Source organism: Dicentrarchus labrax, unplaced genomic scaffold, assembly GCF_905237075.1.
Source record: "Dicentrarchus labrax unplaced genomic scaffold, dlabrax2021, whole genome shotgun sequence".
Classification (NCBI taxonomy): Eukaryota; Metazoa; Chordata; class Actinopteri; family Moronidae; genus Dicentrarchus; species Dicentrarchus labrax.
Window position 1 is genome coordinate 6,613,950 of NW_026136714.1, and position 26,916 is coordinate 6,640,865.

General features: G+C 40.5%; 1 protein-coding gene across 5 annotated transcripts in view; it reads left to right on the forward strand.

Annotated features, from left to right (window-relative positions):
• The window catches only part of LOC127376653 (uncharacterized), a 289,241-nt gene that overhangs the window by 56,508 nt on the left and 205,817 nt on the right, over positions 1–26,916 (forward strand). For all 5 annotated transcript variants that reach the window (XM_051423750.1, XM_051423751.1, XM_051423754.1 and 2 more), the window contains one exon: positions 16,277–16,389. In XM_051423750.1, the coding sequence (XP_051279710.1) occupies positions 16,277–16,389 (113 nt within the window). The remainder of the gene's footprint in view (positions 1–16,276; positions 16,390–26,916) is intronic.

Genomic DNA, 26,916 nt, shown 5'->3' on the forward strand with positions numbered 1-26,916 from the left:
ACAAAAAACTACCAGAAATCTTTAGTGTTAATGTTAGTATCATTTTCCATTTATATTTTAATATCAATAATAGATAATAAAGAATAATTTGATTTAGTAAGAAACAGTGCTTACAAAATACATTTTCTGTGTGTGTGATGTGTCAAAATAAACAATGAAACCATAGAATGTACAGTATGTAGAAAGCTCTGTTTGAGGCTTTGTGGTTTTGTTTTGTGTAGATATGCATATCTGTGCATTATGAAGTGGGAGCATGCACACGTGTGCACCATGAAGCATCTCTGCAGGAATGCTTACACTTTTATATTGTGTCTATTTTCATTCATATGGGTTCCTCCTCGCGAGGACAGATGTTGGGAAACCCACAAAATCAGAGCTGAAGCCGCACTATAATCACCGCGATTTTAATCAAGGTCTCACATTGTGACCCACTTATTTTCTCACAGTGCTGATTGCACTGCAATGCAGTGACGACTAGCATTACAAAACTGCAGCCTGTGATTAACCTTCACATCATATACATGTTCCCTAACCAGCATACAGCGAATCCTAATCCCAAAATTACACCCACTTGGACTGGAAAACCTCTTCCTTTGTCAAATTTAAACATTTTCCTCCCTCATCCTCCCATCTTGATATGATACAATGATGATGCCTGCTTCCTGTATATGAGCAAATTGAGGTGTGTCTGAGTGTATAATACTCAACTGACATATTTCAGTCAGACAGAATATTTTTTTTTGTGCTAGCATGTAGTCACTCTCTCTGACCTACCTTTTCTTTTTCTACAAGTAAAAAGTATTCACAAAATACAAATAAAACACACACATTTCTATTAGAGGCTTTTGTTCGAATAAGGAAATATTCTAACCTTCTTGCCATTTTCACTAGTATTATAATTTTCACATCAGTGATAATAAAGCAGATTGATTATTCATTCTCATGCTTCAACACCATTTAATTGTGTAGCCAGAACACTCCAGCTTGGGGTCAGCAGGGCTCTCTCTCATTTACACAAAGACACGTCAACACACACACACACACACACACACACACACACACACACACACACACACACACACACACACACACACACACACACACACACACAGACACACAAATTCAGAAATCTCTGTCTTTCTTTCTCTTGTTTTGAGATGCTCTCACTATGCCTTCTCAAAGGGCCCCTACTAAACATGCCCAGACTGGAATTTGCCAAAATATCCTTTCTCCTATCAAACACACACTGTGCTCCATTGCAGTCCCATCCCACTTAGTCCTTCAGTATCTCAATTAATACCCCTTAGGAGGCATAGCACCCTGCATGGCCACGGAGACTCACTGTGGTGGTGGACTCTCCTGGTAAACATTAACCACAGATGCTGTTGTGCTTTCATTTTAAACCACATGACTAAACTATCACTTAACTTCATCTCAGTCCCAATCAACACCCAACAGATTGATTCATGAGCAGTTGTCGGATATCATTTGCATGTATGTGCCTGTGTTTTTGCATTTGAAAGATTGTCCAGTTCTTCCTCCTTATGAGGATTGAGGGACACTTTTTTAAGATGCCATACAGTATGTGATGTGGAAAAAATACGATATTTCAGGGCCGACGATATTTCAGGGCCAATCCTTACTGTGATAAACAGAAGAAGAAGAACTTGTTCGGCTCAAGTTGTCCTTACTTGGATAAAAAAGTTGATTCCAACACAAATCTGATATCGGAGAACACAAAGGTACAGCTTGCATACATGGACAAAGTTCCCCTTAAAGGAAGGTGGGTTTGTTGTGAAAGTTTTTCATGTTGTGTGAGTGGTAGTTACTTTTGTCAGCCATACACTTTGTAGATAAGCTCAGGTTGCAGTATTATGGTTACTGAAATGGTGTGTGTTGTTTGCTACGACATAAAGAAATAAAAAGTCCCTGTTTATGTAATGTAAATGTTACGACGTTGTCTTCTTGCACTGTTTTACTGTCGCGTAGATGATTTTTAGTAATCGAGTTATTCAAGCTTCTCGAGGAATCGTTTCTCAGCCCCAGAACAATGCGTGTCTTACTCGGGAACATCAACAAGGCCAACATTTTATCTTTACCTCCAGGCACTACAGCCTGCTTATAAGTGTGCCATATGTGAATATAAAAAATATATAATATGATATAAAAATATTCTTCTAAATCATTTCTTCATAAGTAATGTAAGTAAATTAAGTTTCCCACAGTATGCAAACAATGAGTTGTTGTCTTTGTAGTGAATATATAGAGGTAATGACTCTGAGCCATTAAAGTGAGAAGACAAAAAAAATCTCTGTAAAAAGTCTTACAGTCTATTGATGGCACAGCTAAAGACATGTTTTATGTCTTTTGATTGGCATTTATGAAATGCAATTATTGTGTTTGTTGATAGTTTGGAAGTTAAAGTTGAACTGCTATGAAGACAGAAGGGTTTATATTCCAGCCGTACAACCTATACCATACCTGTAGATCTGCAACAGTCTCTGTCCCCCCTGTCTCTCTCCTCCTCCTGTTCAGTAGCTAATGGATCGTTGTGGTTTCCAGGGTCTGCTCTAGAAATGTTCTCCTGCGGAGATCTCGTAAGAAGTGCCCTCAGCTGGTCTCTCCGTCTGCCATTACGCCTCTCCACACTTTTTATCCCTAGACCTCCGAGACCTCAAACTGCCAAATGAGTTGAATTATGGCCAGTTATGTGGAGTGGACCCGGCGTCACGGGGGAGAGGCCTGAGTCAGTGGAACTAACCACACTCCTGACCATTAAAAGGCAGCCTGACACTGCCTCTTCATCTTCCCCCCTGCTCTCAAAGGCCGGCACTGCAAACCCGTGTCCCCCAGAGGAGAGACACAGTACGTCAAACCAACCAATGAGCCAGGCAGCCGGCCGGCCAGTCTGTCAGGCAGGCAGGCAGGAAAGTAACCAAAACACCAATCTTCTCCATACTCGAGTTCCCACATCATTAAAATTTTTAAGCTCTTCCTGGACTCTCTTTTTGTTTTTAGGCGTTTCTTTTCCTCACCTATTTTTGCCCTACATTTTTGTCCTATATATTCTCCTGTTTCTCATCTGTCTCTTACCCTGTTCTTCAATCACCTTCCCTGCCATTTTTTTTCTCCCTCTGCCCTTCAGCTAAGTGGGTGGGGTTGCAGGGTTATAACCACACAAGGTTAATTGCAGCAGCTAAAACAAGCATGGTGACCAGGGTCCCAGCTACTGTATAAAGGAGGTCATCTAAGTCAGGCAAACCTCACAAATCCACTCATAACGTCAACAGTCACACGGATGCTGATCACAGTTTGCATCCCTCACAGACAGACACAGGAGACACACGCGCACACACTTGAACACATGCACACACACTGCACTGAATTTGATCTGTCACAATAACAGGGGCATCATGACATGATGGATACAGCCCTTTTTTTCCTCTTCTCTCGCCCGTTCTGCCTCTCTCCGGTAATCTTGATGCAGTGTGTAATGTTTGCTGTAGCCGGCGGCTGAAATTGAATGAGTGATACAACCAGAGGTGCTGGGATTACCGTGGGCAGAATTGATGCTATCTGTCCAATGATGTGTTATTTTGTGGAAGTGAGGCAACAAACCGGAGAGAGAAATGGTCGCAGCACTCTGTATGATTTTACAGTTTAAGTGGTGAAAGACAAATAGAATAACAGTGATGTGCTAGCAGGGGTTGTAAATGGTTGAATAATTTTCCTCGATTTCAACATTCATTTATCTTTTCTACAGTCTTTTGCAGGGCTTCGCATGGCAGCTTGAATGCTATTTATCCCTCTAGTCTATTCACAATTGCAACATCAGCTAGCTCAGCGCCCATCTTTAGAGGTGAGACAGGTTGCGTCCAGTCTCTACTCCTCTAATAGGGTCGGCTCAGAAAAGGGTCAGAGGTAAACTAATGACACCTGCAATAGATGCTTCTTCCCGGAAGCCTAAGCTAAGGCTGAGCAGGGGCTGGACTTCAGGGAATAAAAGTGTGCTGCTTTAAGACTCAGCAGGCTGTGCTCGGGTCAGACGCTAACCATTGAAAAGACTAAATTCAGCTCTTTCTGCTGGTCTGGGGCACAAGCTGAGGGTCTTGGGCTATTGTTGTGGGGTCAAGTTAAAGCCTTCCAGATTGCCAGAGCAGCTGACAACCATTCATCACAAATTCAAGAACAGTCCAGCACTGTATAGCTGTAAAGTTCTGCGTAGGTAGGTTAAAGGCTTTGGACAAAACTTTTAGTGTTCGCTTTTCACTTTTTGTTAATGTATTTTAATGGTGATATTGATTTGGATTTCTTGTTAAGACCGTTGAAGGACCCTGAAGTTGTGAATGTGCATTGTTGTTTTTATAGATCTTCTTCTTTTTTGTGTACCGCTATGGGAAACTTTGGCAGGCACCAGTTTGGCCCAGTCACTCACTATAGCGTCTTCAACAGTCGCCTCTCTTTTTGTTGCGTAAACCTTTGAACTGATCAACAAATGGTTTTTTTCTGCGTTACCTGGTTTTAGATGTGTCCAACAAATGTAACTTTTAGTCTGGTCCTGTTCAGTGCATTCATTTGTTCACTGTTTTGAGCTTTGCCCAAAGCACAGGTTCTCCTATAGAGTTGATGCATTCTTTATGTGAGCCCCTGCTCAGCCTTAGCTTAGGCTTCCGGGAAGAAGCATCTATTGCAGGTGTCATTAGTTTACCTCTGACCCTTTTCTTTACTGTGTAAAAAGTCATTGTTGACCAATTCTTACTTTTACTTAAAAAACACCTTCGTAGGGTAACTCACTGCTCACTCACTCACTTGCTTTTGCTATACAGTACTTGCAACTACTCTTTTCTGTCACAGTTAATTTACAGTACTGTATGTGTTTATGCGTAATAATTGTATGTTTTGCTGCTGGCAGAGACACACTGTGCTGTTGGCTTTGAGGGAAAAATTAAATAAGAAGGGCTATTTTTCTCCCCTATGTAAACAGCTGGCAGAATCCCATGCTTGCGCAATTAATGGGCATCTAATTGGCAATAATCATTTTTACTTAAGCAAATTTAAAATAGGCAGTTGCCCCTGGAACAAGCAGCTGTTGGTGGAACCTTCTGGCAACATAGCGTGGATGTTTGAGGATGTGGTTGATCAATGCTTACAGGAGGTGGTCCATACCTGAACACTTAAGTACCCAACTGTTGGCGCACACTTGCACAAGCGTTTCTAACCAAATCCATCTACAGTGCTTGAGGATTTACTGTATTTTGCCTGCAGGTACATTTGATGCATAAATCAACCTGCACTGAACTTATTTATTACCACCTATGCTGTGCTTGGATTAATCATGATCATAGTTCCCATTGTTGGCTCCTCTGTTTTAATACAACATTAATCAAAATCTTATGTGCCATTCAATAAAACTCAACCATACTTACGGTATGGTTGGGAAGTTTGAATCGAATCCAAACTGCCAAGAATCTGGTCCCCATAAAAAAGTTTCAATTTGGTTTCTTATAGCTTTCTGAACGCAACATTATCCTGTATTGTGATTGGCTGTGGGGTGGGTGGTCGACTGGAGGTGAGTGACAGTAGAGGAAAGTGAGTGAGAAAAAGAAGATGAGAAAAGTAGTGACAAGAGATTTTATGGTGTAAATTGAGTTTGCACGTGGTCCAGAACTCCTGTTTTAGCAGCACCATTCCCTAGTGTTTTAGGGTTGTTTTAGGATATTTATGGTGAAACAAAATGTATAATAAGAGGTGAAATAACAGAGTCACAATGACACAGTCAATTTAGAGGGACAGCTCTGTGATTAACCACAGTGGATTCACAAAAATAAGGGGGGGAATGTACAGAAAGTGTGTACAAAATGTAATGTAACATAATAAGCATCTAAACCTGTGACCCTTTTAAAAAAAAAAAAATTTTTTTTTTACCATATTGGAATCCAAAAATGGATGTCTGTAAGCAGAATTGTATTGGATAATTTAATTCAATTCAAACAAAACAAAAACTGTATAACTTATTATTTTGTGGATAGTTCACCCTGGTCACACTGAAGTCTCTGGTCACATGTTAAATTTCTTTTTGCCTTAAGGCCAGAAATAAAGACCAATTCAATTATATTGAAAGTAAATGGGGAGAAGTGTAATCGCGACACACAGGGATTTGAAAACATGCTAGATCATATTAACTCACAAAAGTAATCCTTCAGAATGATGTATATGTAGGTCAGAAAAACTTACAAAAGTGGAACTTCAGTTAAAGAGAGGAGTATCTATTTAAACTTAGGTTGAATAGAGTCAATATTTTGCTATATTTACAATGACGATTTCTCTATGGTATCAAGGACTTTTCAGCCATATTGTTTATAACATACTTGTTGAATCCTCTTTTGACCACTTTTAAGGTCAGGCCTCTGTAATGTAAATCAATGTAAAGAGTTGTGATTTCATCCAACTGAAAGCAACCCTGCCAAGGTCATGATTTAATAATAAAATACTATGAAGAAGTACATTACTGGCAGGAAGGACAGAGCCTTGCAGCTGGCAGACAAGTAGACAGTGAGCAATGAATTAAAAACAAAATTGTGCTTTGCCATATAACTCATCTGGCCAGGAGTTACTGAACGCCAAATGGGACAGGAAGAAAAAATATAAACGTACAGTGAAAGTCGTTTTGACATTGGCTTTGGGACTTCTAATATAATACACAAATTAATTTACATGATAAAGTCCCTAGTTCTTTAAGCCTTCCCCTTTATGAAAAGTGGAATGAGTGAGGGGAAGAGGGAGCGAGTGAGTGTGTGGGAAGCTGAAAAGTAATGTCAAACAACCTGATTGTAAGAAGGAAATGGATTAAAGGCATTGTTTGAGCTAGAAGAGGAGGTACCTTCCATACCGCTGGCTGCCATCTTATCTCGCCCCCCAACAGTGGTCTAATCTGTTGGTCGAGGACGCCTGCAACTAATTTCTATCCGTCAGACGGACAATGGAGCTGCCACCTTGTTGTTCATCACGGATTACTGTACTGTGCATCTTGTCCCGCCCCTACATAGACCACTGACAAAGGACTTAATTGAATATCCGTCCATGGCTAATTTTGTGTGTGTTCCATGTGGGAACATTTGTAAACACAAGCCGTACAAAAATACATACAGACTTGTTTTCACACGCACGCTCCCTCCAATAAGCACATGCAGGTGCACACGCAGGTGCACATAAACAGCCATACAAACATAACACATACCCCCTATAGGAATTTATTTTAAGGCTACTTTTAGTCTGATGTTGAAAGTCGGGGTATTATTGCTTCCAATCCTTATGGCTAAACTGTAAACAAATTGAATGGACCGGATTCAATTAACTCTGTCTAACCTAACGTATAATTACATGAAAGCACAGAATGAGGGTTGGGAGATAATGGGAGTTTTTTTACCCTTGAACCTTAACCCTACTTTTCCCATTTGTTTATCAAATTAATTTAAGCCAGCAGATTTGTTATGCTTGGGCTTAAATACATATAATCACCCATTTTAGCTTCATATTACACTTGTGCTTAAGCTAATTAATCTTCAATGTTTATCATGCATAAACAGTGATGGCTTTGCATTATACATCGACAGAAGTAAGGGTCTTTTTTATTTGTTATCAAAAATGTTAATTATTTATTGCCATCACGATTTACTCATTGTCCAATGACACATCCTGTCCTTGTTCTTAGACAAACATTGGTGAATGACATTGAATGACATTGGTTTTAATGATAGCACATTGATGGGTTATTTCATTGGGAATTTGTTGCTTTTAAAATAGAAAAAAATAAAATAAATAAAAATACCTGTGTCTTGAAATTGAATATTTCAATTCTAAGAATTTGGGAACCCACTTTGTCCATGTTTTCACAACTGAAGAGAATATCAGTCCAGGTTTTCTGAAGTGACAGCTGTGCTTCATCTCATATGATGATGTGTTAAACAAAACACTGCCCACATGTTTGCCTTAAACTAAGTAGCCCTTAACTGCTTGGACAGACAGCAGGCTGTTGCACTTTATGTATTTGTTTATTTTCAAGATAAGGGGCCTCTTTTATGGATAAGCAGCTGACGCTCCCGCTCTGTCAAGCTGGGACAGGCTGAGGGAAGATAAAATAGAGTCTGTTAATCTGGTGCTGGTGAGCAGAAAGAGCGATGTTATTGACCTACGCTGGCAGCAATGTGTTTCAATTATACACCGCCATCCATTTGTCAGGCAAGCGGAGCGATGGGGGGGACACGGAGTTCAGGCCTGGGTTAGAGTCATTCTCCATCACTTATGATGTGTCTTTGGAAAGCACTTTAATTGAATTACCCAATTTATTCTTCAAGCAACAATGCCCTGGCCCAGACCCATGACGTTAGACAATTAGATACAAGTTTAAAATCAGGCAGTTTGCATACTTCATCTTCCCATGGTGTACATAGAGAAAGAGACAGCTAACTTATGGTGACTTTCTTCCCCTCTTCATCCTAAATGAATTCTATTAATGTGAGTGGTACGACTCGATCATGACAATCTTATTTTACACCTTCTTAAGGACTGCTTGACGTACAGCTTCACGACACCTATAATATGGTAAGTAGCGCTACCTGCATGTTGCTACCCAACCATGTGCACCATGTGTATGCATTCTGTAGCATTGCAACTGGTCATTTGTCAGCACAAAACCTCCCAATGCTTTGGCTAAGTGGGCAATTGAGACTGTAATGTATTGTACTATATAAGCAACTAAAAGATATCTTAAGTTGATGTACAAGCAGTTTACCCCTGACCAATGTTGAAACTCTCTGGGATTGTTGCTAATTCATACAATCCATCATAACCCACTTATGAAATGCACTATGCATAAAAATGGCTTCTGAGTTACACATACATCTGTCTTTTTAGTCAAAAAAGGCTGCGTGTGCGAGGCACATTGTCAAAACTGGGTTGCAGTGGTTCAGTCAAGTTTTTCCCCTTTGTTCAAAAAAATCTTCTAAGCAGATTTCCTTGAATATTTTCCACGATATTTGCAAATTGCACGTGTTTGAGTGTGATTAATTCTAATCAAGTTCAATTTATTCTGGTGGAGCATCTGGAAGAGGCCTAAGTGTTGCCTGTGTTTTGTCTGTGAGCTGTCTGATAAGATGGCCAGGCTGTCGATCACCTCAGCCCCAGTTCCAGGTGTAGGGAAGGTGCTTGTGTCAGATGCACACTGGCCTACTTGCACTCTGGCCCTCACACCTGGCTGTTCACCAAACTCTGATTGCCAGTTCATCCATTTTCACTACGACAACAAGTCTCGCTGTCTGCTCCCACTATCTGTGTCTAATCAACAGTGTTGCTCTCCCAGTATCTCCACAGCTCATCTTGTTAAGGGCGAAGAATAGTGGATAAAAATGTACTCTCTATAAGCATGTAATGTACACCAATTATGTTAATTTGCAGTGTTGCAGATGGCCCACTGTTGATTGCAGCTTTAGGATCAGGAGAGGCAGTCTGAAATTTGAATGTGGGATTCACGTGACACTCATTACTGCACAACCTCAACCAAATATCCCTTTGTCACTCGTCATCCATCTGTGCTGACTGTCTTTGACAAATAAGACTATGCACAACTCTAGGCAGCTACAGCGTTGCACAACAAGCGACAGCGAAACCTTGTCCTTAATTTTAATTGGCAGCTCCCTAGTTAAGATGAACTTGGGTGTGTTTCTCAAGACAATGAGTAATATGAACAATAAGTCATCTAAAATGGCAGTGATTGGGAGATAAAGGGGAAAAAAGAGGATAATATTCTAATACAGGATTATCTTTTGCAAAGTAATTGCACAATAAATACACAATACATGCTGAGTAATGACGTAAATAGAGTCACTGATAGATGAGCTTTGTATATTTTATTGTGTTGTTTTCCTTTGACAGTCTACCTCATCAGGATATGGATATCTATCCACTCCTAGCGTGCTGGCTCCAGGGGCAGGAGAAACCACTCCAAATGCCAGTCCTCTATGGGAACTGTGACATTCGAAGTGTGCCAAGGTGTACCGTGTGTTAGGAAAGCATGTGCAGTCAGCTGTAAATTCATCATCGTCATCAGCCACGATGCTCTTTGTTCCGGCTATTGAGGCGAGTCAGTTTAGCCCCCTGTCTTCTGTTAGACCATGCTAAAGTGAACCCATGCTGATGTTCAAATGAATGGAGTCCTTTCATAAAGCCATGGCCATTGAACTCTGGAGACAGAATATAGCCTTAAGTCCTGCAACCTTTGTGGCAGGGGGTTCCTGCCAGGCATGATTCCTGTTTAGTGAATAAGTGGGGTAATTATGGTGCAGTTGGGGCTGTGCAGCAAATGTCACCAGCAGATAAACAGTAGGAGCAACCCTTCTGTAAAGGCCTGATTTATCCACCCTGGACCTCCTGTAGCCTGCAGATGAATTAGGAGCACTTGGGTGTAAAAAAACAAACTAGCTTCTCTTAATTTCACTGGCGTTCAAGGATGCATATAATTGGAGAAACAGTAGTTAGCAGATAAGGCCCCAGGTTAAACCTTACTTTGTCACACACCAAATTTCTCATGCTGGTCTAAAGGGCAGCTGCTAGTTTGATCTGTGGATGTTATGGCAAGGGTAGTGTGCATGCTGACAGTGGAGATTTAAATATTTTATGCAAAATCAAAGTTGTTTCAATTGCTGCAACACATTCAAAATATATCTCCTCTATTCCTGTTCCTATTCCTCCTAATAGAAACCGCAGGTGTAAAATAATCCCTCACACTTATGGTTTTATGCGTTGCTGTTAGGGAGAGTGAATCTTAAACTTCTCCATTCAGAGTCCCCTCCTCTGATTATGTCTGATTGGCGGATGAAACCACATCCATTGCACTCCATTAAAGAGTGCCCACTCACGCGTGACTGCAGGGCGGCCTTTATAACATCATGAGCCTGGGGAAATGGGAGAGCCAGGGAGCGCCATTCCATTACCTGCTGAAATGGATGCCCCTGTATCTCCTCCTTGATTAGCTTTGTCTCGAATAACAATGATAGCTTTAAGTGTGTCTAATTGAGGCCGGGCTCGCCCTCCCTCTCTGTGTGAAAGTGCTTACTCATTTTGTCTGTCCTTTTAATAATTACATTATCATTTTACGCCCCTGCCGGTTCCTTGGGAAGTGGGCTGGCGCTTGTGTTGAAGTGAAAGCTCATTATTGGAGCTGAATTATGTGCAGTTTATTGATCCCCATGGTGGATTATGGTGCTCTAAGTTAGTCTAGACAGAATAGTTAGCCAGATGACAGAGAGGAAACATAGAGGCCCCAGGGGAAAGATCCCTGGGCTCAGTTAGCAATTAATGCCTGCCAGGTAATGGAATTTAAGTTTACACTAAATCCACCAATGCCTTGACATTTGAAGTGCCTTATAAAAAAACATTAGCCTAATGAGATGTCGAGAGCAGGAAAGGCATTCTTTTACACGCCATTTCTCTCTCTCATACTCTTTCCTTCATCTTCTCATCTCATGCCATACAAGCACACAAATGTTCTTCTATCACCAACCCAATTACAATACTCTCATTACTTAACACTAAAAATTCACATCGGAAAATTGTTTACGGTGATGCTTTTTGGATGTGTGTTTTCCTCTCTTGATCGGCCTGGAGAAAGTTTGATTGATAGGCTTTAGTTAGGTCCATTTTCCAGACAGGCTTTGCTAATCTCCATCTTAGGCTGGGTGAGGGTGTTTGAGTGGGGGAAAAGGCCAAAGTGCTGAGTAAGAAGCCAAGCAGGACATTCATCTCTATAAAGCCGAGGTTCCGTTTTAAGGCTATCCATCATTATCTTGATGAACATGCCACACTACCAACGGCATCGCCTCCCTGCCAACCAAGGCCAGCAGCGGTTTGTCCTTCGATGGACCTCAGTCACATGAGGAGTGAAGGGGTGGAATGTCTGTGTTTACTAGGCTAGCTATTATCTGAAGTTGTTCGAAACTAATAGTGATACATAACCTGAGTTTCAGTTCCTACACCAAGACAACTTTTTATTTTACTTCTTGTACTTAAGAATTATAAACTTTATTTTTTTGTAAAACCATATTTTCCTTTAACAAAAGAAGCCAAAGTTTTAAGATGGTAAATGTTGTATAACAGACATACAACAACTGCCTAAAGAAAATAGTCCAAGGCTATTATGGCAAACATTTTGATTAAAATCAATATCCAGCCTTAGTCTGGATGTCTGGTAAGACAGTTTGTGAGTTACTTTTATACAAAGTGGTTTTACCTCTCAATAAAATCCATGTCCTTCCCCTATAGCTGACAGAAATGTGTAGCTTACATGTGTTGGTGTTTAGGACACACACACACACAGACAGATACACACACTTTATTGGGGCAGACTGCCAGTTGCTAAACTCCACTTTAAAGGATGGCCTTAATGAAAAATACTGGATAGTCAGGCAATGTGCTGCACCTGTTAAAGCAGCCTTGTACATCCTGGGAGCGAGACAGGGAGCCAACAACTTTACCCCATAATGAGGCCAATATCTAGCTCAAAGCCTTTCTGTGCTTTTTGTGTGGTTTACCGTGTCCTTGGCTCATAAGCCTTGATAATGTTAGTAAATACATACAGGGGCATGGATAAACTGGGCTGTAATCCACACTACCTCCTAGATGGAAGAGGAAAGGAGTGATACAAGGGAGAGAAGAGGAGAGAGAAGCGGCTGATTAGACTGGTTTTACTGCTCCTCTACCGACCTAGAAAAACACAGCAGCCCTGACCTTGCATAGCAGTGCCCTTATATATCTAATGATCTCTGAGTACCTTAATGATACAATGTGTTCTCTCTCCCGCTCTTTCCTTCCATTTTGCCTATCCTTCTTTCGTGCCTTTCTCCCCCTATTCTCTCTCTTTTAGCACAAGCTTGTGCACACGCACGCTGGTCCACACACGCACACAAAGTACACAGCCTTGAAAAACCCAGTCAGCAGTTTGGGCAAGGAGTCTAGCAAATGAGCTGTCCTATTGAAATAGAAAGGAGAGTGCTCTGTGCTGCAGAAAATGCTGCTATGGCAAGCCTTACAGAAGAGGGACGGAGGGAAAATTACTTGTTCGGACAAAGAAACATGAGAATGTCCTTTCACTACAAATGTACCAATTTACATTTAGACGGAGCAGATTACATCCATTTCTTCCGAACTTTATTTCTTTTTTTTTTACCCCAACCATATCTCATCTCATTATCATTCATAAAACGCCACTAAGTGCTGTAAGTGCTGTAAGAAAAAAAAACAAAAAAACTTCCAATTCAAAAAATATATTTTTCTCATTGATTCAGTGTACCTTCCTCTCCTTCTAGGTACTCCATTGGTTTGAACAGTCTCACAGCATGGTGGGACTCCTGCAGTTTAATAGCAGCGGCGGTGTTATACAGCTCAGCTCCACTGCATCAAAGATGACTAACCAACCACATTACCTTCTCATATTCCTAAAGCACACTGCAGAATACTTTGTGATGGTCTACTATTCCACCAAGAGTGTATTTTTAGACATGATGGGTCTTAGCTGATTGATTGGACCTAATAACCAAGCACTCTGATACATCACAATCTGCAACTTTATAAGACAACATATTAAGTGTTCATTATGCCCCTGAGTTCCCCGGCCATTTTGTCAATGTGTAAAAAAACAAAAAAAAACCCAGCTTCCACTGGTTTAAGTCATTTATTCTTGTGTTTAATTCCTTCTCTTTGACCACTTATAGCACAAACCTCCATTTGGTCCTGGTATTCCCCCTTCTCGTCCTATCCGCCCACAGTAATTAAGATTCCATTCTGCTCTGAATAGGAATGTTAAGATGGAGGGTTATCACTGGGCTTCTGTAGGCTCACCCAATGAAGCACCTATAGTGACCTCTCTGATTTACCCAATAGGGGTCCTTTCCTCCCCCCCCTCGATATCCCTCTCCCCTTCACGGCCGTCTTGTTGTGTGGTCTCCTCTCTTCAGTTCTCTCATTACTCTCTGCGTGAAGGCCTGGGAGGTGGGTGGCAGGGGAGGAGTGGGGTGGTTGCAGAGGAGGGCTTCTGTCCCTGGATGAGTGAGTGTGGATAAGAAGTTGTTTGAATTCATAATTGTGCTCTTGTGAAGGGGGAGATTTGTAAAGCAAGGCTGGGTTCATTGTGTGGCAGTGCGAGTCCGGTGGAGGGTGCGAGCCGCTCAAAGCTAATGTAATCTACGCTATTAGAGAGGGTTAATTAGCTGCTGAACTGGAGCCTGAAGAGCAGGCAGAGAAGGAGAGACACAGAAAGCGAGACAGCGAGAGAGAGAGAAGGAGGGCGGGCAGAAGGGATAGAGAGGTCTTCAGGGAGTCATTAGAGACTGCTTGTTGTAATACAGCCACACAGTCAATAAGGCTACTCCTCTGAGGAGTAGAAGAAAGGCAAAGATAGACATGGAGGGAAAGAGTTTCACACCATGAAAAATATCTGGATGTCAGCAGCTCTGCCACTGGACACATGTTGGGATATCAGAGATGAAGTTTATGGCTTTTATCTTCTGCTGTGTAAAGACTTTATTTATTTTTTTTACCTTTAAAATATGTTAGTTTAAAATGGATCGGTTACCCATAGAAATATGCTTTATACAACACAGTATCACCGCCTTTTCACAGTAAAAAACATAATTCATAATCAGGACTCAACCCAAAATACCCTTAAGGTCAAAGTCAGTAACATAAAGATGAACTACATTATTAGATCAAACTGGGTGTGAAACTACAGCGATTTCATGCTCTGTCTTCATGTGGTTGTTTTCACAGTAAAGTCCAGCAAATACAGAATCCAAATCACTGGAATATCTGAAACACATCTATAGGCCTTTTACACACTGAGTGAAAAACAGCTTTAATTGCTTCGTAGCATTGCATAGAATATGATGTTGACATATTGGAAAAATACTTCAGTTACACACTGGACATTACAAGACAGCTATAATCATGTGATGGTGTCCTTCCAGTGACCCAAAATGGCAACCAGTTCTCGGATAATCTTGTTTGAATGTGCTGTTGATATGATGACCATTCAACTTTAAGTCACTGTGGTTGTGAAAACCTTATTCCAGCACAGTGGTCTCTGCCTATTCTGCCTTAATACAGTAGCTAAGACACATTTAGTGAAAGCAGTTACAAGATACAAGAATTATTGATTTTTTGAAAATGATATGAAACTATAAACCGCCTAAATCATCATTGCTTTGAATAACAAAAGGGACCTTGAACCTGCCTTCTTCTGCCTTGACTGTAATAGTTTGTGTTGTATACAAGAAGATATCTATCCATCATGTATGACTACCTATCATACTTACCCGCCACTGCTCTGTTGTAAAAAGGCCTGTATAACCTTCTGCTCTGTTTTATCCTTCACTGTGTTATGCAGGTGAAAATTCTAGGCTTAAAGTAGCTCCAGTGAAGCTCTGCTGGATGCTACCAGTCTATTTGTATTTATCACTTTGTCCTCTAGTAGTCCATCCTTTCCTGGGTCTCTTGTCGCTCTGAGCAAAACTTCACTTAAGATGGGTAGTTAGTGCCTGTTCCCTTGCCATTTTAATGCAGATTAATTACTTTCCCTGGCCAAAGCAATCCATTTTTGTTTGTTTGTGGATGTTTTTAGCTTTTTCTTGACCTTGGGGTGAAGAAAGAGAGAAAGAGAAAAAGAGAGAGGAAGAAAAAAAGCCCTCCACAGTAGACTTATACCCTCAATTTAATAGCCGAGTGAGGTGTTTCTCCAGCATCATCAGATCAATGGAGAGTAAATAGCCCACACTTCTTGTTTCACAGTGCAGTATTGATCTTTTCTTCAGCCTCGGCTTCCCTTTCCCCGGCATCTCGTGTCTTTCAACCCCTGGGACTGTGCTGATTGCCATAGATTGGACAAGCTAACAAGCGCATGATGAGGAACCAGGCTTTCTTTTCTTCTCATAGGCTGTTTCATTTTTTCTTTGTGGCACTGGCATGAACACACACACAGACAGACAGACATACACACAGGGACTTAAAAACATCAGATCTACACAGCTCAGCGCCATAAAGGAGTATGCTGTTTCTTTCTTGTTCCCTCTGTTGTTCACGTTGTTCTGTCTTCATCTACACTGAGAGGATTGTAGCTGTGCCTGTCTTTGGGATGTTTGCCAGACTGATGGAGTATACAAACTTAACTACAGAGCAACTCAGAGATACAGTGTGTTTCTTCACCTTACTGGGAACTTTATTTTTTTTCCAGCTGGCGCCGCGTTTGTTCCTGAATCTTCCGTCATCTCTGAAAATATCTCAAGTGGCCTGCGGAGAGCGACACACTCTGTTTGCGCTGGAGGACGGCAGTGTGGCGGCATGTGGGTAAGTTCAGTGTCAACGCAGCAGACAGTTTGCCAAAGTCCAGACCTGAGGGGAATAGGAGGAGAGATGAGGAAACAAACCCCTCCCCACTCATCCCAACCCCCCTGATATAAATGCATAGGCAAATTAGGGTCAGGGATTAGATCGAAAGGTTGTGTGCATGTGTGTGGGGTACATTGACGAGAAATCATTTGGGTATTTAAACATTACCTTTTGTTTGTGTGTGTGTGTGTGTGTGTGGGTGCAGTTGTTTGTATATGTGCGCAGATGCTTGTGTTTGTGTGTCTCTTCATTTCTGCTCGGCATGCAAAGTTGTAATAAATCTTGTTGAGTGTGCGTAAGAGAGCTTCATGTGCTGCTGGGTGACTCAGGATCAATATGAAGTATGTTTATTGAATCCAATAGTTGTGTTTGTGGAGAAGGGGAATAAACCAGCTGGAATAAGTGATCAGATGTGCTTTTAAGGCTCATTACCAGCCTGTTGGGCATATAGATCTGCTTTTAAACAGCCCTCTGGATTGTTGAAGTTTATGCTTGAACACAGCCAACATGATACACTTGCATATTTCAGCCTCCTATTTAATCATGTACTTAGTATTTCCAAGATTTACTTATTTTTTTCTCTACAAACTTTAAATGACTTTTCCCTTGCAACTAGTTCTGTTTTTATTTGGCTGCATAAATGTGGATGTGTTACTAAATTAGCTTAATTTATTCTGTTATTTATTTTATATATATATATATATATATATATATATATTTTTTTTTTTTTATTATTATTTTTATTTTTAAAGGCTGATAAAGGAAATTTAAATGGTATTTTGTTCCACTATTTTCTCTCATTACTTCCTGTCGCAAATTCTCACTGTAAGAAACAGCCATGATAATGGAGATGGATACGTTTGTGTGCATGGGGCTGTGAATTATTCCTTAAAATTAAGTTGGACAATACATTGACTGAAATAAGTAAATAATCTAACTTACATTTGACCATCAGTAAAATACTAAGTAGTATAAATACTAATAAAGTAAAAGACTAATGGACCAAGCAAAGAGGAAAATGCATTCTAAACGTATAGCAACAGTTTAGTGTTGATTCACGGTTTGAGGTCTTTTCTTAAACGAGGAGTTAGGAGATAGGAGAAGTTGAAATCCACTGGTCATGCTCTGTGTTTCTACCATTAAAACACAAACAGAACAAAGAGATAGTGATGCATTCACTTCACTTAGGATTAAAATGCTTTGCACTTTAAATTGATTCAGTGTTGGTTTCATTGTTTTTCTTAAATTTGAAAAATGAAGTTTGTTCTGACAGCCTTTGTTTAATTTCACTCCTCCAAATTCAAAATAACACCTTCATAATATTTTCCCTAAAGTAATCAATACCAAGCCCGGTTACATGTTCTAATTTCTGATCCCTTCACCCACAACTCACCCTTACCCCCAGCTGACCCACCCACCCATGCACACACAAAGGCTTGCACATATCTCTCCCCCAGTCTTCCCTCTCTTCTTGGCTCCCTGTGTTTGCATGTGATATTTTAGGCGACTCTGGGAGGGATGACAGTTCTAACTAGGCCTATTAGGTAACCCTCAGGGTGCCCTCAGCACTGATTTGAGCACCATTAATTTTCTATTATGGAGTGCTAAAGATGTGCCCCTGCACAGTCATTCACCTGGCTTATTGAGTCTCGCACACACCAATTGTGGACTTTTCCAGGGCAGTGTTGCTGAAGGTTTAGTGCGACCCCTCTGGGGAGCTAATTTATTATTTGCAGATATTGATCTGGCAGGCTAGGCCAGCCAAGCCGTGGCCGATGTTGACTCTGCTCTGGCCTATGGCGACTTTAACCCTTTCCAGACTGTAGTAGACACACTCTAGATGGATGGTCAGTGGCTGTTAGAGCACTGGTATTAGTTGTTGTTTCAATTCCTTTGCCTGTCCAATTTTTCGTTTATTGAAAAGAGGAAATGATGGAAGCAATTTGTAATAAGGATAAGATTTTATCTTTCTGGATTTAGACCTTGTTTTTTGTGTGCAAACAGACAAATAAGCAGACACACATACACACACATGCACACACACCCACACAGGCACACACACACCCACACAGACTGTCTGGCCTGTCCAAGGGAAATAAAATCACAGTTAAGAGGAAGGAAAACAAATTTAGAAGGTCAGACAAAACATTTATCAAGCTGTGTGTGTCTGGTGGGTAAATAGCAGAGGGACAGTAAAGGGCATGACTCTGAAACCACCAGATAACCACAGCAGATCATCACACACAGTCTCAAGATTCAGTGCCGAAAACTGATATTTCTCAGAGGGTTGGCCTCAGAGCATTTGGTAATAGTCTTTCCCCTGTATTGCTATTTTATTTTGAACATAAAATCGAGTTATTACAGCATATACCCAATGTGACCAAAATGAAGTTATGAAAGAAAAGGGAGAACCCCATAAACCTCTTTGATAAAATGTTGCAATGGACATAGTGGAAAATATTGCATATACCCAAGGTTGATGGGGAAACCCATTTTTTCCAGAGACTGGACTTAAAGTCACATATGCTTTGCATTTTACTGTGGGCTTCTAATTGCACCCAAGACGTATTACCAAATTAGTCTTAACGGTAAGAGTAAGACGGAGGGAAAACAAGACTTGTAGTTGGTGTTTGTAGTTTGTGTTATGTTGAACATGCTGAACAAGCTTCCTTAAACTGAGACAAATAAGCTATATTGGACATCTTATTGTACTTCTCCAATTTCCAATATCTTACAGCATAGGAATTAATGTTATTTATTAAGGCATGCTGTTTAAACATTTACAATATATGATAACAGTAAATTCTATTGGAGATAATGTAATTTTAAGCAGCATAAGTCCTGCTCAATCATATGCTATGATGTCATAGAAAATAAGTTAAACCAAAAACCAGGCTTCAGAGACAGAGGTTACGAGAGGGAACTTGAACATAACATTAAATAAAATATCCAGATGTGGTTTTTGTGCATGTGTCTATAAAGTAGAGTATGTCTATAGGGAGGTTGTCTATGCTATTGATGTCCTTATCCTGCACACAGTCTCTCTCTTTCACATACACACACACACACACACACACACACACACACACACACACACACACACAACCACAAACAACCACAAACACACACACATTTATGCCCAGGGACCAATAAGTCTCTTCCCACAGGCCTCCTCAAGGCCCTGCTACAACCTCAGACTCAGCTTGGCCTGTCCCAACCCTAATTGGTATTTAATGCTCTCACTGAACCTCAGAGGTCAAACAGCAGTGTGTGTGTGTGTGTGTGTGTGTGTGTGTGTGTGTTACTGTTTGTAAAAGGGTGCTGAGCCAAGTGTGTCACAGGGAGGTATTACCAAGAAAGGCCAAAGAAGAAAGCTACAGATTTCACAACTATGGGGGTGTCCTGTGATGACTGGGTAGCCTGAATAGAGGATGAATGATGATAGATGTCCAGAGAGGAATTATGGAGGATAATAGACCACCATTTTCCTTTATACTGGTTGTTATGATAGCATTTTACCTGATCTTTATGGCCTAGAACATAAAATAAAGGTCAGGAAATTTCCCAGGGATGAAAGTGCCTCCAACCAATCCAAATTTGTCCATACTCCTTCTGTAAAGACGATTTCATGGTTGACAAGCCTGCCTCTTGTTGAATTTGGCGTAACCTCAGAAGTTGGCCCATATTCATCTTCCATATTCATGTGAGTCACTGAAACAAAGGTGGAGGTCGGACAGAAGACATCGTTGATGAGGAAACATGGTGGAGTGGTTTTTCCACTGTTTTGCTGCATAGTCTCTGCTAATGCTGTTATGAAAGAGTGGGCAGTCCGCCCGTGGAGCCCTGACGGGGAGGAAGACAGAGGGAGGAAGCCACCTCATGCTCCCTTTGTCTTGTTCCATGCCACTTCCAAAACTCAATTGTTTGCCTTCTGCCAGAGACCACAGTCTGTGGAGACAGTCCTCGCAGCTGTCTACACTCAGGGAGAGGAAAGGAAAAGGAAAGAAAAGAAGATTGCAAATAAAGATGGAGGAGACTGAAATATACGTGAAATAGGGAAAAATAAGATATTGCCCATTTGTGATCCTTCTGGCATATCATTCAGTGTCTTTAAATGTGTAATTGTCAGACTTGATCAGCTCTCAGCTGTGCAAGAGAAGTCCAGCATCTGGACAAGTCCAGACTGATTGAATATGAAGAGGCACGCCTTGATTGAACATAAAGAAAGTGTGAAATTTAACATCCAGCTTTGTTTACTAAAAATGGTACATGCTCTTGGTTTATCATGAATAATGAATTTTTTCATTGGATTTACATCCATTACAGAGCTTTGGAACCTGTGCCATTACAAATTGCTCTATATGTAAAAGGAGTAAATGTGGTTCTAAAGCAACACAGTTGTCAATAAGCATCAAGCAGCTGCCACTGACGTGCCTGCTGTCTCATCAGTAATCAGGCCAATCTGTTTTAGCAGAAAATGGCCATACACGGCGCAGCATTGATGGAAATGTCTCATTTCAACTTCATGGTGTCTTGAGAAGGCAAAGCAAATCAGCAAATGTTCATGAATTTGACAGCAGAAGCGTGGAAATTCTATGACAACTAGTTGGATTCGGTGAACTGCGTGCCAGCACTTTGCATTAAGTTACACTAAGCACTAATTGGATGCTACCTGGCTCTACATCACTAGCTGCTCTGAACAGGATCAGGATCTGGCTCTGACTAACAGCAAGCTCTCTGGTGCTGCTGGCTGATTACCCTTAGCAAACGGAAAACCGAAACGATGATGAGAAAAAAATCCCTTCTCTTCTCTCACACAAGCCCTTGGCCCTGTTGGCACTGTACTAGGTTTTTGATTTTTCCTGATGTCCCTGAAATTGATTTTCAGCCATGATTGCATCGCCTCTCTGAGGATAATCAAAGATTTTGAATAATTGCTGCAGTATGACTGTACAATGGAGAATAACAAGAATAGTGGCTACTTCCCCTTGCTGTCAACTATAGAATAATTTTAGCTGAGCACTAGAGTATGACTTCACAACATACCTCTCAAATGGTTCCCAGTTGTAAGCATGACACCATTTGTTTCATTGGACATGCCTAATAAAATCCTGCCTAGATTTGATAATGACAAAATGTACCATGATGTCACAGCTTCGGAAATCTGTCTGACTTTGTTTTGTAATTGAAAACTATTATTATTCAGGTAGTTAATATGTAATCAATCATGGTTTTTCTTTTGGCTTTGATAGGGAAAAAACTGAAAGCAGAATTCTTAGAAATAAATTACTTCTCTTATCCTAGCTACACAGTTGAATCAGCCATGGAAAGAAAAACTTGATGTCCTCTGAATCCCTGCTACACAAGCTTGACAACACATCAACTCTCGGTAACATTTTCCCTGCTTAATCTTGCTGTCATTGATTTAAAAACATCCTGAGGAAGTCGTTTTGTGCTGTTACTCCTGGCTGCCTTGTATAAGAGAGACATCACCATCCTGGAGCCACCCTTTTGTGCCACAGTGAAAGATGGTCTCTCGTTTAACGTGGGAATGTAACCAGTGTTTGCAAGGGGAGAAACAGATTGATTAGAGGGCGAGGGAAGATTAATAAGCTGCACAGGGCAGTTATGACACCCATTGTTTCACACATGCCCTGCAGAGGTGTGCCTCCCAAAATGCATCATTGTGTAAAATATTGACCTAAAGCATATCATTACTCTCTTTCTTGTATATGCTTGCTTTGCTCTCAGAAGGAGGCTCCTAAACAGTAATAAACTGTTCTTACCCTTCTTTTATTTTCTGAGAAACTCTACCGGCTCCTTGAACAAAAAGTATGTATAGTATATACTGTATAGTATATACTGTATGGTTTGTCAGAATGGACCCAGAATCTCGTCAGGTGCAGGGAGAGCAGAATCAGGGTCACTTGAAACAGGACGTTTTATGAATCCACTGATACAAGACTGAGCCCAATTTGTATAATTTTTGTATGTTGTATATATTCTGTCAATAACAAGGGGGTCGCAAAGCAAGCTTTATTTTTCAGGTTTTATTGATTTTATTTCTTTATGCTACATCTGCACTATTGCAAAATGAATTGTTTTTATGTTTTTATGTTACATTTGAAACATTTATTAGACTGGAGGACTATACATTTAGGTTTTCACAACAGATGTTCCCTTTTGAATGAAGTGAGTACTGGCTCCTGTTACAGAGTGACCCTGTTACTTCAAATAGTGTTGTATTATGGTTGGTTTCTTGTTTTTCCTTTTTCTTTTTTTAACTTATTTTGCATTATGTAGCCTTAATGTTGCCAGAAAGTTTCCACCTGAGCGTGTCTAGTTTATCTGCTTGAGTTATTGAGCCTAAAAATTGTAAGCCCAGTTTACCCTGTAGGAGTTTCTTGTGGCTCTTAAAGTGTACTAAAACGTCAGACAAAATCTTTGCGTATAGTTGGTCACAGTTTTGTGTGAGCAACTGACCCACTCCCCTTGTATAGTGTGGAACTGGAGCAAAGTGTTTACTTTCTCAAAACCATAGCCTTTGAGTCTTGTGCAATCACATTTGAACACATATTACAGTCTGAATTAAAATACACCAAACCTGTCTTTTTAACATAAAAAAACCACCTACAGCAATGATGTAAAGGGAAACAATGTAAACAACCTACTCCTAAGTGGAGCATTAAACAATAGACTGCCATAATTGTCTGTCACAGAGAGACTTGATAGGGTATTAGTACCTGCCCCCAGCCAAATGCTTGTGAAATATGACAGTGGCTGGTAGATTTCAGACTCAAAATAATAATTTTGCTGGTGGTGGATGAATGGGTGAAGATTTATCTGTCAGTGGCTGGTAGATTTTAAAAAGTTAATTTCCCACCCTATAAACATCAAGCTACACACACTAACACACTTGTGTACGTTGCTCTGCTGTGCTCAAGCTTAGTTTGTTTAAAAGTAGGTTAAAGTAAATAGAGATAGACAGACCATTGATATTTGAAACATGTTGTAATGTATTGGGATGGCAGTTTGGCTTTTAGGAGACAAAGTGAAATCAGAGCAGAAGAAAATAAAACTCCTACAATTAGTGTTCTTTTAAGGTATTATAATTATAACAAACAATTGGATTAATCTACCATATTCACCATCAGCAGCTTTTGGATGCTGTCATGGATGGGAAAATAATGCTTTGCACAACAAAAATCTTTCACGCAAAATGTTTTAAGTGCTAATGGCATTTCTGTATGAAGAGTGAAGTGTATTCCAATTAGTCAAATGGCAAAGCTTGATGTTATCTGAAATTAGCTTTCATGTGAGATTTTCTACTCTTGTTTTTTCTGTTACTAGCTGGAGGCATGGCTTTGTTCCCCTTTCTATTTAATTTGCTGCCAACCTGTTTTATTTATTTCTGTGGTTGCAGAAATTGCCTTTTGACCTTGATGATTACAAAAAGTAAGTGAATTGAAAAGCCATTGATACCCAGAATTCAGTGGGCTGGTGCACAAGGTTATTCATCTTCCTACCTCAGTACGGTTTCAGTTTTGCAATGGTCAGATTTTAGTTCCTGCTTTGCTGTTTTCATTATCTTAAGAGGGCAGAGGAGAGCTTTTTGCTAGCGACCTTATAAACTTCCATTTCCAATTCAGTATAACAGCACATAGATATATCCACATACACACACACACACACACACAAACACATACACACTGCACCATCTGCGATAGAGACATTCCCCCTCCCACCACACATAAACGCACATGTTCTGAAGGCAACCTCCATAACATGTGCTAAAAGTGAACATTTTGTGCTTAGGATTAACATAGACAATCCATTTTAACCTTCAATAACTCTTAACCGTCAATTTGACCTAACTATATTTATCAAAGTTAGAGAACATGATGTTGCCTTGTAGATCTGTTTTTTTTTTTTTTTTTTTTTTTTACATATTTATTTTCTTTTGGGCTCTAGAAGACAGAAATACTGGATTTTTTTGGGAAAAAACAAAAAAACAGTTGTTGAAAAATGTAAAATAGGATCAGGATCAATTGATAGTTTAATCAAGTTGCTGCATATATGTATCAATGTTGTTTTTTATAACAGTCCACCATACAAATGAATGTAAGGACAATATATGAAGTAAAAAAAAAAAAAAGATTCCAGTTTCAGATGCGATATGCCTCATTTTACAGCTTATCATCTCTGTCTTTGCTCTCTGCCTCACAGTCTTGTGCTCACTCACTCTCTCTCTCTCTCTCTCTCTCTCTCTCTCTCTCTCCCTCCCTCTCTCTCTCTCTCTCTCTCTCTTACTCACATACACACGCACAGTCTACACATATCACTTTGGACACCTGTAAAATATGGAAGTAATGATGTCTACAGTGGATGAATGGCTGAATGAGCTTGCAATAGGGCTATATAGTACAATGTTCACCTTGAGGTCACTCATTCGATTCAGGGGCTTCTAGGTAGTGATCAGAAATAATTTCCATCTAATGGTGGAGTAGAAGAGTAGGAACCCGGCAAAAGGCATCTCAATGGTCCCTGGGCTCTTGGTTTCCTTCATAATACAGAATAAACCATTAAACCCACAACTGCTTCTTATACCTCCTGCTATAGTGTGCACATCCCTGGGAGTGAATTTAATGGTGGTGGTAGTCTTTATATATGAGTAAGTGTGCCTCTAACAAAACTGAGTTTATCTTGTGCTTTTTATCTTGGTGACAGATCATTCAATCATGTGTTTATGGTAGTACTGCACCTCCTTTCTTTCTCTATTGTACTGTTGGCAACCATTTCTGGTTGTTGGAGAAGAGCGTTTTATTATTCGCGGGACTGAGCAGACATGTCAACACTTTAAGATGACTATCTGCAATGGACTCGTGGATACCTGTAAAAGGGTTTTGCTGTCATATCACATTCTTCACTCTATGTAGGTTTATGCTAACATGAAAAATACCAAAATTGGATTTGCGATTGCCTTTTTCACACAATGTTGATATGAAGATCAAAATAAATATATATATGTTTTCTTTTATTATTATTCGTTAATGTTTTTAACCGCTAATTCCATATTATCTGTCTATTTTAGTGATTGTGAATCTTGAGTAATGTACAATTATCATACTTAACTAACTCAGTTGAGACAAGAGATTGAAAAATAAAACATTTGTACTGTGTTACGTGGGAAAAGTAAGGTGGACGAAAGAGAGGTAAGGGGGCTGTAGGGTGAACTATAAAAGAGAAGCTGATTTGGGCTCTCCAGTGTTTCAGTGTTTTTTATGCTGCCCTTTCAAGCTTAGAGAGGCCCGGTGGGGGCTGGAGTGTGTGAGGCTGGAGTGCAGGGAGCACGGGGCACTGTGTAGGCCGAGGCTCAGCATCTGCCAGCCCAGACTGTCCGTGGTTTGTTCCTTTTCCAGCACATTCTTATGTAATTATCTGTGATAAACTCCTCTGCAGTCAAGCCACAAATCCACGTCAGTGGCCTGGCTTACCAAACAACTCTGAGAAAGCCACATGCACAAGCACACAGGGCCTTGACGATGCATGAACACACACACACACACACACACACACACACACACACACACACACACACACACACACACACACACACACACACTTATAGAGACAAATGTGCATTCTCGCACACCTACTCACACTTAGATTCACACAAACAAAACTTTGGGCTTCAGTGTCAAGTGGGTTTTGTATTTTGGAGCCAAAGGAGGAAGGGTATAATCCTGGCTGCCACATTGACACTCAGCAGAGTTCAGCAGTCTTCAGTGGTTCCTGTCATGCCCAGCACTTTCCCCTCTCAACACTAAGTTCCTCAAAGTCCCCATGACAAAGAACCTGCTGATACCCTCTACTATTCCAGAATTGGCACTACAAGAAATCTTGCCTCTACTTTCTGGCTGTGAACAACTTTGACGATTCAAAACTCAACAGACAGACGTCAGGGTTATTTTGTTCAATACATTTTGACCTCTTCTTGTGTCTTTCCTTTTGCCTACCTTGGAGACATTGTTTATATCATTATAATTAGCCGTCCATGCATGCACATTGTTAAGATAATCATATTTTGTACCATATTTTGCTACAAATTGGGGCACAAAAATGAAGAACAATGGCCTGGTTTTGAGTTCAAAGAAATAATAACCATATTATTCTCTTGCCATGTTTTTTTACAAGGGTTCTTGGATCTTCGTTTTGCTGTGTATTATCTAGTCTGATGCCAGCTGAACAGGGGCAGGGGATGACAATGGAGTGGTGTACTGCAGAAGACTGAAGGCTGTGCCAGCAGGATAAGAGAGAGTGAAAAACAGAGGAGGGTGGGGGTTTCATTAGCATAACTAGCGGGATGCCCAGAACCTTTCTGGAGTGGCATGTTTACGGCACCAAGCTTGGCAAGAGCACACTCATTTTATAGGGTTTATTAAGGAGACAAGGGGAGGCACAAGCAGGATTTTGGGATATTGTTTG